The sequence below is a fragment of the Setaria italica genome, chromosome V, assembly GCF_000263155.2.
Source record: "Setaria italica strain Yugu1 chromosome V, Setaria_italica_v2.0, whole genome shotgun sequence".
Classification (NCBI taxonomy): Eukaryota; Viridiplantae; Streptophyta; class Magnoliopsida; order Poales; family Poaceae; genus Setaria; species Setaria italica.
This window is the reverse complement of record NC_028454.1, coordinates 34,547,561-34,562,238: the sequence shown is the minus strand read 5'-3', so window position 1 is coordinate 34,562,238 and position 14,678 is coordinate 34,547,561. Positions and strand designations below refer to the sequence as shown.

General features: G+C 48.2%; 3 protein-coding genes across 3 annotated transcripts; 2 read left to right on the top strand and 1 right to left on the bottom strand.

The window, feature by feature from the left end:
* Positions 1–225: 225 nt before the first annotated feature.
* LOC101766390 (AP-1 complex subunit mu-2) lies at positions 226–4,215 on the top strand. The gene is made up of 11 exons (XM_004969619.2): positions 226–595; positions 686–835; positions 923–985; positions 1,070–1,246; positions 1,337–1,440; positions 2,757–2,864; positions 2,949–3,045; positions 3,141–3,238; positions 3,320–3,461; positions 3,544–3,666; positions 3,772–4,215. Exons 1-11 carry the CDS (start codon positions 467–469, stop codon positions 3,868–3,870), a joined length of 1,290 nt encoding a protein of 429 aa, XP_004969676.1. The 5' UTR covers positions 226–466; the 3' UTR covers positions 3,871–4,215.
* A 661-nt stretch (positions 4,216–4,876) lies between these two features.
* On the top strand, positions 4,877–7,510 carry LOC101765982 (disease resistance protein RPS2). The gene has a single exon (XM_004969618.2). The coding sequence runs from the start codon at positions 4,877–4,879 to the stop codon at positions 7,508–7,510; it is 2,634 nt and encodes an 877-aa protein (XP_004969675.1).
* A 663-nt stretch (positions 7,511–8,173) lies between these two features.
* Positions 8,174–13,310, bottom strand: LOC101765568 (farnesyl pyrophosphate synthase). The gene is made up of 11 exons (XM_004969617.3): positions 12,986–13,310; positions 11,767–11,907; positions 10,401–10,487; positions 9,937–10,053; positions 9,759–9,847; positions 9,510–9,561; positions 9,310–9,405; positions 9,187–9,231; positions 8,976–9,065; positions 8,831–8,902; positions 8,174–8,521 (listed from the first exon to the last, which is right to left on the bottom strand). Exons 1-11 carry the CDS (start codon positions 13,133–13,135, stop codon positions 8,393–8,395), a joined length of 1,068 nt encoding a protein of 355 aa, XP_004969674.1. The 5' UTR covers positions 13,136–13,310; the 3' UTR covers positions 8,174–8,392.
* Positions 13,311–14,678: the final 1,368 nt, after the last annotated feature.

Sequence of the window (14,678 nt, the reverse complement as noted above, 5' to 3'; positions counted from 1 at the left end):
AGCATCCAAACATCGAATGTGATAGGGTTAAAGTTAACTCAAGTCTCCCAAACATCTTTTCACGGTGCCTACATGGCTCATCTGCCTGAAATGCCTCAACAAGTACTAGCTAGTAGCCTAGTAGGACCCCCAACAGCTTCAACCAGAGTCCAGAGCAGATCCACATCGGACAGCATACAGGCCCCACCGTCCAGTGGGACGTCCGTAAGAAAACCATTCGGATCCTGCCCCCCTCCTCACCCTCTCCACTTCCGTCTTCCCGATCTTTGCGTTCCGGCTCCGATCCACCGCAGCACCGCACCGCCGCGAGCACGTCGGGTGCCGGTGCGGCAGGCGAGATCCGAGGGCATCCCTCCCCCGCACCCCTCCCGAATGGCCGCCGCCGGCCGCAGATAGAGAGAGGCGCAGGCGGGGCGTGCAGATCCAGATCCGGTGGGCGGGCGTGGACGAGATCGCCCCCACCACCATGGCGGGCGCGGTGTCCGCGCTCTTCCTGCTGGACATCAAGGGCCGCGTCCTAGTCTGGCGCGACTACCGCGGCGACGTCTCCGCGCTCCAGGCCGAGCGCTTCTTCACCAAGCTCCTCGACAAGGAGGTAAGTGAGCGATCGGCCCCCCGGGCCTCACCTTCTGTCTGCTCCTGAGATCTGTGCGGCCCCGGTGCTGAGTTCCTGTGGAATGGGTAGGGAGATGCGGAAGTGCACTCGCCGGTGGTCTACGACGACGCTGGCGTCACGTACATGTTCATCCAGCACAACAACGTCTTCCTCCTCACCGCAGCCCGCCAGAACTGCAACGCGGCCAGCATCCTCCTCTTCCTCCACCGCGTCGTAGATGTACGAGCCCTCGCCTCCCTGTTTGCTGAGATATGTTGGTGTCATTGTAGCTCCCGGTTTGTTCACGCGGCTTGTGCGTGAGTGCAGGTGTTCAAGCACTACTTCGAGGAGTTGGAGGAGGAGTCGCTCAGAGATAACTTTGTCGTCGTGGTAAGCAAATGTTCAAGCACTGCTTCTGTTTGATGGTAGATTGCTGGGAGTTGACAAAATAGGGTGCCCATTTTATGTCTACAGTACGAGTTGCTTGATGAGATGATGGATTTTGGGTACCCACAATACACGGAGGCGAAGATCTTGAGCGAGTTCATCAAGACAGACGCCTACAGGATGGAGGTCTCGCAGAGGCCACCCATGGCTGTGACAAATGCTGTGTCATGGAGAAGTGAGGGGATCCGGTACAAGAAGAATGAAGTATGCTGATTTGCTATTTACCGTTTCTGTTAGTGCAGGCAGACAGTTCTGTTACGGTACTTGACAAACCACCACACTCTGTTTTCGCAGGTCTTCTTGGATGTAGTGGAGAGTGTTAACATTCTAGTTAACAGCAATGGGCAGATTGTGAGATCAGATGTTGTTGGGGCACTGAAGATGAGAACATATTTGAGGTGAGTTTGCATTGTTTGTTGCAATATGACTATATGAGACCATATTTGCTAAACATGAAAGACTAGAAGCCCCTGATCATGTGATCTCACAACTAAATAAGTGTTGTGACTCATTAGTTCCTTGTAGAATACCGTTATTCAGACAAACGATCGGTTTATTGATAATTACAAAGTATTTATAGAAAACTTGTTGCTTGGATTGTTATGGGCAAATTTGGTCCTGAGATTGACAGATTTTATGCTTGACAGGGATAAGGTCCGTCTTTGTTATGATGTGGAGATTAGTGATTGATAGATATGGAAATTTTAAATTGAAGTTAAAGGATGTTACATGTATTATGTTACTCGATCTGATTCCAGTTAATTTTTCTTGCTAGCTAATATGCTTAATCTTTATTCAGGGTATTTATTATGTAATTCTATTTCACTTTTGTTTTCAATAGAACCTGCTTGTAACTTGTATCATACAATAATTGCTTCAATTTTGGTGTCTTTGCTTTTGAAAGCTTGCATGAATTCATAGCCTTGAAGATTCTTCATATTTATTTTCTTCTACTTGATCAGTTTTACGTGGTCTAACCATGTAAGCCCTTGAATAAGTCAGAGAGCACGATGAGTATCTTGGGCTTGCCCAACAATGCAGCCATATCGTAGAGCTGGAATTTTATTACCATTTTAATTATTTTGCTAAACATTTTATTGCTATGGCTATTGTTTATGCCAACTTCAAAGTTTACTTGAGCAGAAAATGTACTAATTAGGAGCTATGGATTTTATTCCACCTGTGCATACTTGTATGTGAACTCGAAGTGCTACAAATAGCCATGAAGCAAGTTAGCTAAATTTGAAACTCAATCAGCAATTACTACCTAACAATAGAACTTCAAAAGGAAGGGTTAGATGTGGTTTGCCAGGGCGTGAGTATACTATGAAGGAATTTGCTAGCTGTTGGGTCGATAATTACTTCTGTATTTTGTATATCCTGAATTCAGATAGGGATGTTTAGCAAAGTGAGATAAATTTTAAGGTGCACACATTATTTACGCTTGTAATGTTCGTACTGCACCAGATTATTATTAGTTTAGTATTCAGTTAGGTTTTTTGGTTGTGTTTCTGTTTTAAAATTTTGAGAAAAGCTGGAGACTCATGGCCTACTTTAAAGATAAGATACGGGAATGTTTTTGTACTGATTTTTAGAAGTTGATTTATTCTGTTTCATAATAATCATTTTATGCTGTCATACTTGATATCATCGATATTCTCCTTGCATTCAGATATACACACCTTTAACCCTAACAGTGAGACATTTGAAACAGTGGAATGCCAGAGTGCAAACTTGGCTTGAATGATAGGGTTCTTTTGGAGGCTCAAGGCCGAGCAACTAAAGGGAAAGCGATAGACCTTGATGATATCAAATTTCATCAGTAAGCAAACTGACATTGCTCTTTTGCTTACCAAACTTGTTGCATTACTACTTGAGCATGACCATTCTCCCTATTCTTGTTTAGGTGTGTACGTTTGGCTAGATTTGAGAATGATAGAACTATATCCTTCATACCTCCTGATGGATCTTTTGATCTAATGACGTACAGGCTTAGCACTCAGGTTCTCTTCCTGATCAACTGTGGGATGCTTTAGACATATGAAATTTCTTTGTTCGGTTGTTTTTCACATGCCTGTCTTCATTTGATATCCTTTAGGTAAAACCTCTTATCTGGGTGGAAGCACAAATCGAGAAACACTCTAGAAGCCGTATAGAACTCATGGTGAAGGCAAGGAGTCAGTTCAAGGAAAGGAGGTGAGTGTTTTCTAACAAAAAATTGCATCTCTTGCAGGAGTGGGCTGTTTCAAAGAACGGGTTACCTTTTTGCATTTGCAGCACGGCAACAAATGTGGAAATTGAAGTGCCTGTTCCTTCAGATGCCACAAACCCAAATATAAGAACTTCAATGGGTTCTGCTGCATATGCCCCTGAGAGAGATGCAATGGTCTGGAAAGTAAAATCATTTCCTGGTGGCAAGGTACTACTATCTGAAATTAATTCTTTGATTTCTGTTCTTTGCTACTTTGAGGTTTGCTAATGTACTGAAGCTATTCCTCTAGGAATACATGTGCAGAGCAGAATTTAGTCTTCCTAGCATAACAGCGGAAGAAGGTGCCCCAGAAAAGAAGGCGCCGATACGAGTGAAATTTGAGATACCGTATTTCACCGTATCAGGCATTCAGGTAATACATTTGCCGCTTGCAGTTTGTCATTCTAATATTCTATCTATTGTATTTTCCCTAGCATCTTCAATCTGTGAATGGTTTGCTATCCTGTATATTGTGCAGGTTCGGTATCTGAAGATAATTGAAAAGAGTGGTTACCAGGCACTTCCCTGGGTTAGATACATTACAATGGCTGGTGAATATGAGCTGAGACTTATATGAGTTATCTCTTTTCTTGCTGCTGGAAGACACCGATGAAACCGTAAGACTCTGAAGACATATTTGCCCGATATGCAGCAAACGGTTTGCATTCCGATGTAGCATGGAAGTTTTCTCCCGAAGCTCTGCCATACAAGGGTTCCCCCCCTGTGGCTTGTTGTTCATCTTGTTAGGCTTACCCATGGTTACTGTAAGTTACCCATCAAGTATAGTTTTGGAGAAAAAAAAGGAAACTTTCACTTTTCAGTTCACTTGTATTATTATTGATTTATTTTTGTGGGTACCAAACTTGAATTTGTTTCCTTTTGTATTACACGGAAAACTTGAGCTGATTTGAGTTCGACGAAACACCTCGTGTCATAAATGGGTGGTAATTCTGCAGGTTGAAACTACGTTGATCTTCTACTCTTGTAGCCAGGGTATAGAAAGGAAAACTACCAAAACTTTTTATGACTTCATTAATTTCATTTAATTTTTTTGTTTTTATTTTGAGATGTTTATGATGTTGGCATTGTTGGTACAAAGGGGCCCAAATCCTTAATATATCATACTATCATTTGTTGCATGTACTGAAGAAGGTCAGTATTCCATAAGACGAGAGTTAAGAGTGCTTCATCTGAGGAAGTTGAACATGCATTTCGTACCCTAAACACATTTTATAGATGTTAGGTACTTTTAAAATTTTTGGGTATTGATTGAAGTTCGCCTGTCGCCCTCTGTTTTCAATTAAAAACCGTGTGGGCGGTTGGTCAATGCGTGTTTTGTGAAGTCTACTGGAATATGTCTTGGGCTTGTTCTGATAGCTAAGCTCTCTGTAGGAAGAGTGGTGGAGACTTCCTGTAGGAAGACTGGGAGAGTTTATTTCGTTGCAAAAGCGAGGAGACTCTCGCCTATTTTCCTCTGCGTCCTTCGAATTGGCTAGCTCTTCCCCCTCCTTTCTCCGCTGCATTTTGGTTATTTCCTCTGCATCATTTGAATTGGCCGTGGCCGGACCGCTCCTTTCCTGGGTATGGATTTCATCAGATCCTTGTTTGATTTCGTCTTCGGCCCTTTCACGGAGTTGTTCTCCAGGACCTTCCAGTATGTCTTATCCTGCGAAAGCTTCATCCGCTCCATGTCAAGGGAGATGAAGGAGCTGGGAAGCAGGAGGGATGACGTGGAGCGCCGCGTCAGCGCCGCGGTTGAGCAGGGGATGAAGCCGACGAGCCAGCTGCAGTGGTGGATGGAGTCCGTGGCGGTGTTGGAGCGAGACGCCGCAATGATTCAGGACGACTTCCGTAGTCGGCCGAGCTCATGGAGCCTCTGGTTCGCCTACCAGATCAGCAAGAGGGCCGACGAGATGCGGTCGCTGGCACGCAGCCTCAAGAGCAAAGGCGACTTTGAGACGGTGGTCAGTCAGGTATGTTCCAACTTGTTCATGGAGATGCCCAGCAACGAGTGTATCGGAAGGGAGCCCATCTTGGAGGAGCTGTATGCTCTGATGCAAGATGATAGTGTCAGCATGGTGGGCATCCATGGCATGGCTGGAGTGGGGAAGTCAACGCTGTTGCACGCGTTCCACAATGGCGTGATCTCCAGGATGACGCGTCTGGACATCATCGTCTGTGCAGAGATGCGAGACGACGACGGCTGTGACTACGAGGAGGAGCTCCAGATCAGTGTGATGAATCAGCTTCGGTTGCCGTTGCAGGAGAAGGCAACGAAGAAGGACCGAGCGGCTGTCCTGTTCAGCACGTTGAGCAAGAAGAAATTCTTGCTCATCGTCGACAACCTGCGGGCGCCGATCAATCTTGGTGCCGTGGGGCTCCCCTGCTCATCCGCAGCGCTGCGCCGTTCTAACAGCAAGATTGTGCTGGCGACGCGCAACGAGGAGGTGTGCGACCGGATGGATGTCAGGAAGAAGATGAGAGTAGAATGCCTGCCGTGGGAGAGCTCATGGGCGCTGTTTCAAGGGAGAGCAGCTGGAGCCGAGCTTGTCCTGTCAAGCTCAGAGGTGCGGGCGAACGCCGAGGAGCTGGCCAAAAACTGTGGGGGCTTGCCCTGTGCGCTCGTCACGGTTGCTCGTGCAGTGGCGAGCAAGCGAACGGTGCAAGAGTGGAAGCACGCAACCATGGCCTTGAGCACCAGGCCATGGCAGGTCGCCGGCATGGTGGACGACGTGCTGTCCCCGTTGAAGAGCAGCTACGACCGGTTCTGCGATGACGACCTGAAGACATGCCTCTTGTACTGCGCAATGTTCCCACCGGGCTTCAGCATCTCCAAGACATGGGTCATCGACTACTGCATTGGCGAGGAAGCCATTGATGGTTTCAGCAACCCTGAGGAGGCGTACAACAGGGGGTACAGTCTCCTTGGCAACCTGGAGGCTGCCTCGTTGCTGGAGAGAGGCGATGACGCCGACAAGATCAGGGTTCACCCGGTGGTGCGCCTTCTTATCGCCTGGTTGGTGTCGGCGTGCGGGAGGGAGACGAGCCGGTGGCTGGTGCGGCCGGGCGCTGGCCTCGCCGAAGCACCGGACTCCGAGGGGTGGAAGAGAGCACGGCGTATGTCGTTGATGCACAACCAGATCTCTGTTCTGCCGTCGGCGCCGTCGTGCCCTGACCTGTTGACTTTGCTTCTCTGCGAGAACCGCAAGCTGGCAGAGGTCCCTGACACCTTCTTCCAATGCATGCCACGGCTGAGAGTGCTGGATCTATCAAACACGGCGATCGAGCGGCTTCCCGTGGGCATCAGCGCTCTGTCGGACCTGCAGCACCTCGACGTCTCGCACACCAACCTCGTCGCGCTGCCGCAAGAGGTTGGGACGCTCGGGGAGCTGAGGTTCTTGCAGCTCTCGTGGACGCCGCGCCTGCGAGTCGTTCCCAGCGGGACGATCTCCAGCCTACTGCAGCTGCGAGCGTTGCACATGTACTCCAGCTACGCGGACTGGGAGGCGGCCGGCAGCGCCAACTTCGACGAGCTGGAGAGCCTGTGGCAGCTGCGGTCGCTGGACCTCACGCTTCAGACAGTAGAGGCGCTCAGGAGGCTCGCCACATCTGCGCAGCTCGGCGCCTCCACTCGCCGTCTGCACCTGTCCAGATGCCAAGGCCTGGGTGGCATCAGGCTGCCGGCCGGGGCGCTCTGGGCGAACATGAACGCGTTGCAGTGGCTCCGCATCTCCAACTGCGCCAATCTTGAAGACGTGACCATCAGCGTGGACTGCAGCAGCCGGCGAGCTTCGCTGCTCAGCCTGCAGGAGCTCGTCTTGCATCGGCTTCCCAAGGTAAAGATCATGTGGCGGGGTGACCTGCCGTTCCTGTCGTTGCGCCGCCTGTACGTCTGGTCTTGCACCGGCATCGAGGCCCTGGTTGTTCGTGACGGCCCGGCGGCGTCGGACGCCACGGCGCCCGCCGCGTTCCCGAACGTGACGCACGTGCAGCTCGTGAACCTGCCGGAGCTGAAGAGCTTGGTCGCGGGAGGGGGTGCGTCGTTGGCACTGCCGGCGCTGGAGGTTTTGGAGGTGAGGAGGTGCCCGAAGCTGGGCAGCCTTTCTGTCGCCAAGCCGAAGGCCGCGGCGGCGGTGAGGTGCGCCGCGGAGTGGTGGGCAGGGCTGGACTGGGTGGACGATGCCGCCAAAACTAGCTTCAAACCCGTGTTTATCTAGGAAAGTTTGGGGTCGGATTCCCTGGAACATGAGTGACACGGCGTGTCTATCTTGTCACAACTTTTTTTTTTCGTTACATCCACTCCCTAAATTTTCAGTGGTGCGACGACAAGTTGCTGATCGACGGTTTGATAGTTTGGAGGGAACCATGTTCGTACTCGTCCCCGCGCCATTGTTGCTGTAGCCATTCGTTTCGACCCATTTGTTGTACGGCACAAGGCTACGCTGTCTGAGCCGAGCGTACAGTTCCTATTCCTTCCAGCATCTTTTTCTTTTTACACGCTTCCAGCATCTTCTTGCGCCACCGTAGAAGAGAAAATTTCACTTTCAAGGATAAAGTTCTGCAATTGCTGGAATCAACCAAATTAGTTACCACCGCAGGGATCTTGTTCCTCGCATGCAGATGCATGCAGCCAAGATCAAATTGGCCACATCAGCAATCCTGAGGCCCCATAGCACTGTGCCGCCCGTCTTCTTGCTCACTAGTCACCACAGCGCTCGATGCTCGAATAATGCTGCTGGCGGATGGCCCTCTGGTGCCTGCCCGGCACATCAAGCCCGTCACGTTCAAGCACAACAAATGAACACATGTTTTTAGCGCCTGGCTTCTCACCGCCTCAAATTTTTGGAATCAAAAGGGCAGGATGAACACAACACACAACAGGGACAGGAATACATGCTAGCGACACAAGCTGGTTAACACAATGCACACCCTAAATAGCACTATGCTTTATTACATATAATAGACCAGGAGTACGGTACAACACGAAAACGAAACACAAACAACACAGTACATGTTACACGTCCGTCCGCGTCAAGTCTAGTAAGTAGAAACTGACGTGAGCGTTGGTGGAGCAGCTTCTCCACAAGCGTAGCTGGGCTCTACTTGTCCCTCTTGTAGATCTTGTGCAGGAAGGACTTCAGAACAGTCTGAACCGCCTTGCTCGGCTGGGCCTCGATGTCGGCGATCAGCTTGTTGTAGCTCTCCTTCTCGTACTCATGGAAGACCTCCTGGATTTATGTATGCCAATGAGTAAAGGGCGTCACCAAAATAGAACAAATATGAAAACAAGAGTGTCAGGTTCTGTCACGGGTAAATGGAAATTGGCAAAAATATGGATGTTTCAGCATATTGAACCAAAACGATGCCATCGTGTGTAAGATTTTATAGTTTATAGATAATAACAAAATATTGTTCTTCACTACAACTTCAGGGACAGTGTCAGACAGGGTCTCTATTTCATGCCTTATGCTGCTATTCGTGATTTTTACATGGTTGACTCCACCGTAAATGATAAGAATATGATGGTCAGGACATACCTCCAGATTAAGCTCTTTGTACAAGTCCTTCACCTTAGCAACACATGCTGGATCAGACTTCCCATAATTTTCCTGTTGACCAGACATGAGGGGTTTAGACACTGTCTTCTTTGTTCTGAAAACGGACCAAATTAAAATTACTTACAAATAGGATTTTCTTTTGGTCCTCATCAGCACGTTCGAGGGCTTGGACAACTAACCAAGAACACTTGAAGTCTTCAATATCAGTTCCGATCTGTGATAAGAGTTCATGCTCATTAGATCATAAATTAAAGAATATAGGGCCTTGACTGAAATCTGCCGTACAGTTAACACTTATTCAAATTAGTAAAAGGAAAAAAGGTGCATATGCTAACCTTGCCAATGAATTCAGGATCACCAAAACAATCTAGATAATCATCCTGTATAAAACATAATTAATCAGATGTAATTCAATGTAGACAATTCATATCGTTTTACCTGAAAAACAAGATCATTACCTGGACTTGAAAATATGTTCCCATTTCAACAAGAATGTTCTTTACATCACCGAAGTTATCCAAGTTTTCACCAGCCAGCAGCAGTGCACATGCAACCTTGAATGGAGTAGAATATTGTTAGCAGAAACATCTATCTAATTTAATGCTATGATTACCCCATCCAGATAATTGGAAGCAACATATAAAATTATAACTCTTACAGGGAGATAAAATGAATAGTAGGCTGTCTTGTATTGAACGATGCGACGGTGACTGCAAAATGCAAGTCATCGAAAGAGATTAGCAATAAAAAATGATATCCCAAGTTTGAGGTACCAAACAAATAATGATGATTCATTCTGAAAACTACACGGGCAGAGGTGAAGATTTTCTTTTGTTACAGTTGGTTACCAAGATATATGTAATAAAGCGCGCGTGAATTGAGTTAATGTACTGTGTTAAATGCTTACACCGTCAAATTATATTTACTTAGATCCTTTTCACCCTCATGAGTAGTGATAAGATCCAACAACTGCCCTGAAGCAGTCTTGAATTCAACCTAAAAATGTAAACAGAGAATCAGTCATTTTTTAGAAGAACTCAGTAAATTTAGCGTGAACCTATGCTTATGTCAGAAGATATTATTACCTCATTGAACAAATCAATGAGATCAACATAGTATGGCTTTCCTTTGAAGTGGCGTTGGAGGATCCGTGAAATATGGTTGCGAAGGATAATCCCATCATTTACAGCAATAAGGCCGACCTATTGCAAACCAAAGGCCAGAAATTGGTGTCATAGTTTGCAGGCAAAAAGCCGAAAACAATCTGTTAAAACTACAGCATTAGTATAAAAGTGTCCCCTATTACTATTAGGAATCAAGCAGATACATGGGCATGAAAATACATGGCTTAAGAGGAGATCAAATAGAAACATGCGGCATGAAAGTTAACTTTTAACAGATGAACAATTCTTCAACAATCGGTGCCAACATCAAATCCTTCTCAAGTAAAGTCAAATCCTTCTCAAGTAAAGCCTTGATACAGCCATCACAACAACAACGTAGCCAAATAATTTCATACAGGAAAAAGAATAATTGATTCTCATCTGACCTGAGGCACCCTGAACCAGCAAGGCTGGCCACGTCGTGTCTGGGAGTTGTCCATTATATCATCAAGCACCAGGAAATAAGCTTGAAGCTGAAAAGTGAGAATAGTAATTCAAGTTCCCACCTTAACAAATACGGTAATGCTACTACCCAGCCGTCCGACGCGGACGGGACGTGCACCACGTGAGGGTCAGCCAGCCTCCCACTGATAACACCCCTCCCTTTGTTTTTTTACCATAGCTTATCATTTTACTCCAAACCTTATCCATTCATCCTTTCACCAGGCACCACTCACGTCTCCATCTCTCTCTGGGCCGTGCGGCAGGCAGCACATGCGGGCGGGCGACGTGACCGGCGGCGCAGCGGCGAGGCTGCCGGCGCGCGCGGGCAGAGGGTGTGGTGGCGAGGCCGGCAGCAGCTGCCAGTAGGTGTGGGCGTCGTGGGTACAGGGTCTGGCGGTGGCCAGCAGGCGCGGGCGAGCACGGGGGCGGCGGCGGCCAGCAGGCACGGGCGCGCAAGGTGGAGACCGGCAGCCAGCAGGTGCGGGGTGGGGCCGGGGGCGGCATCGGCCAGCAAGAGCAAGGCGCTCGCGGCGGGTACTGGGGACGGCGTCGGCCAGCTGGAGGAAGGGGGCACAGCGTCATTTTCCCCCTTTAGCTAATGTTGCAATTGTTGTTTGGAGGTGTTGCAGCTTTAATTTATAAATGTTGCAATGCAATATTTTGACTGTTTGAGCGTTTTTTTATTTTTTTTATCGATGTTGCATGAAACATATCGTGATGTTTCGGCAGGATTTTTCTCTAAATTTTTGCTTGTTGCACTTCCAATTGATGATTTTGAATATTGCACAAAATAATTAGAGATGTTAAAGCAGACCAATCAAGATGTTTGCACAATATTTTTGCTGAATTAGTTTTGTTTCATGTTTCATCTACTATTTTGGCATGTTGCAGTGGGAGTTTTGAGTTGTTGCGATCCCAAAATTTCAATATTTGTGGCTCATGTCTTGATTTATCTCGGTTTTGTACCATTTCAAATCATTTTCACAGTATTTTCCCTTTGTGATTGGTCAAGTAGTAAGATTATTCATGAAGTTTAGATGTAGTTGTAAAGTATTTTTTGTGTGTGTATTTTCGATGTTTCAATCGTTTTATTTTGCTGTTGCATATAACACTTTTCAATGTTACAACGGGTGATGTTGCATGCAGCATCGGTTCAATGTTGCGGTGGGAATTTTTCAGATGGATGACGAAGTGTCCGATGCTAGCGCCCGGATTGGACGTACAGGCGCTAGCAGCTCCCTAACAAATATTTCATGCTATTGACATTTAACAAATATGTTTGAAAACAACACTGGCAGGAAGTATTACCCATTCAATACACCAGCCAAGGGTGCAGGCAAGGAACGTCTCCTCCTTACTCAAAACATCAACACCCTTCAATATCTTGTAGCTGTCAATGACAGAGAGCCCACGGTTGCACTTTCCTCCGAGCACATTGTAATCAACCATCTGCTCCAGACGAAATAAACAGGTCAGAAAAGTTACATAAGCTAGTGATAGTATCAGAAACTTAACAGAAGAAGCTAAAAGGACATCATCAGAAACAATAGAATCCATATGTGGGTAGTCAATTTTCTGTAGATTTCTTTTTTAACAGACCACAAACGGCAAATGGCAATGAGAACACTGGAAGATCCTTATACGACCTTCCTGGTGAACTCGCTTAACCAATGGAAACTGACTTACTTTTGGTAATAGTCAAATTTCTTTTGCTTTTGACAACTTAGCCAGAATTTCTGGCACTTTAGGTATCTATTAAGTCCCTGAGATGTATTTTAACAATTAGTTTTTACAAGTACATATGTTTTAAGTTACAAAAATATTGCATGGTGATAGTACTTCCCCAGATAAAAAGAAATTGTTTTCATATGAACACCAAAAGGTGACCTGCTCAACTTAATTGTTTTCAGACAGCAACACACTTTCTTTAAAAAAACAATCTCTCAAGTCAATTACCATAGTCCTAGATGGTATGCAACACTGGCAGCATATTCAGAACCCCTTAGTGACCTTAGAAACGTTTCAAAAATCACAACTCAAAAGCCAACAGTCAGAGGGATCAACTAAACTGAGCTGATCAAATTATTACTCCTGAAGAAGGGAAGTTACTTTGGGCAACTGCAGATTTCACAACACAGTTAGGCCATTCGCAACAAATTGATCGATCCTTAGATAGCTCACAGTAAAACCAAAGTCCGATCCTAAACACACAGAGAGATTAAGGGATCACTCGCTTTGTTGCTCCAACTTCCAGAACAACCCAACTCTAACAAGTCCAAACCAACCTAAACATCAATCCTTCATGTCTATGTTACACTAGTACTCCTACTCTCTCCTAGCATTCTAAAATTATTTAACGCATAATCGCGCAAACCGGGAGAATTTCAACTGCCATGCATCAGATCCTCGGTATCACCGAAAGCCCACAAAACCCGGTAAAAACCCGAGGCTCTGAGGCGCTCCTCCGCCAGACCAGATCAAGCCAACACCCGCGGTAAAATTAAGGGGAGGAGAAGGAGAGCATTACGCGGTCGATCCACTGGAGCGACTCGTCGGTGAACTCGAAGGCGGGGTCCTCGAGCATCTCCTCCTTGAGCTTGCTGTATATCTCCTTGAACGCGGCCCTGGTGTCGGGGCCGCCGGAGCCGTTGGCCACCACCGCCCCCGCCGTCGCCATTGGGCCCTCGGGGTCGGAGGCTCGGAGCTCTTCCTCGCGTCACGTCGCGCGGGCGGAGGAGACGGGGAGGGGGCCGGAATACTGTGGACAGAATTGGAGAGGGAGCCTAGAGGAGGAGGACGAGAAGCTGCTGTGCGTGTGCCGCTGCCGCACGGGATGGCGTTGGGTGCGGAGTGCGGTTGCGGCCGAGCAAATTTATGGGCACACGTTTATTTATGGACGGGAGGTGCCACGGAGACCGTGACGGCGACACCGGGGGCCGGATGGTGCTGAGCTGGTGGCCGTAGCACGCTGGAAAATCGCGTTGAATCAAAATTACTTGAATTTAGTGACTATAAAATTTAGCTTGGCTGTGTCAATTTTCGGTGCAAAACAAATTAACCGTCCGGTTGAGAACCGATCCGTGCACCACCGCCATGCCTCCGGCTGGGCGTTGTTCCGCTGCAGAGTTCGCTCTGGATGGGCAGGGCAAGGGAGGTCGGGGATGGCAGACGGTTGCGGAGATGGCGGGCGGGCGCGCGCCGATGCTGATGCGGGGCGATGTATCGGCACGTAGGCATCGCTACGTCGCCCTCCAGCCAAGCTGGTCAGCGTGTGCATTAGTGGGGAGAACAGTTGTGCAAAACGAATTCAATGGTGGTCTTCCCTCCGTGACGCCCGAAGCAACGCAACGCATTCATGGCCCCGAAAGGCGACGCACCCACCTTCCAAAACAACCAACAACTTTTGTGGCGGAGATCGGTGCTTTTTCCTCGGCGATGACCGGCCGGCGATCGGGCACACGCTCCATGTGCTCGTCGGGGTCGCTGTAGTAGCTGCGCAGGCGCTGGTACAGCACCTGTGTGCTTGGACGTTCCGAAGCTTACGACCCAGTTTCCACATTCACCGTACTGAAGCCCATCAGAGATGGCACATCCGGAGAATTTCGTGCGCTGTGTCGTTCTCGCTCTTCCGACTTCCGTCCATGGGAAAGGGGAGGAAGTGCCGGAAAAACGTGGGCGCGCATGCGCATCCGCCGCCCGGTCAACCGCGCGCGCATGGGAAACGTTAGTACGCTACGGTTTGGCGAGGAACAGACGGTACGGGTAGCATGTTCCTGACACCCCACGCGCACCGGCTGCGCCCTCGGCGCTCCGCGACGAGCCCAGTGGCTAGATACCTGTCCGCCACTCGATCGCCGCCGGTCAGTCGTGGCAAATGCAACATGTCCCAGAAAACTTTTTCGGCACGACTTCACCGTGCGTGCCGCGACCAGCGACCAGTGGGGGTCGCGTCGCGGGGCGTGGAGGCGTGTGGTTGGCTTCGCTAACCACGTGTGAAGGACCGGGACTCCGGTAGTGGCGCCGGCCCCTTACGTCCTGACCGTCACCGGTGGTAGAACACATGCAGGACACACAGGCTTAGGTCTTGTTTGGTTCTCCAGTAGCTCCTAAAATTCTTGTCACGTCGAATGTTTAGATACTAATAAGAAATATTAAATATAGACTAATTACAAAATTAATTTCAGAATTAGAGGCTAATTTGCGAGATGAATCTATTAAAC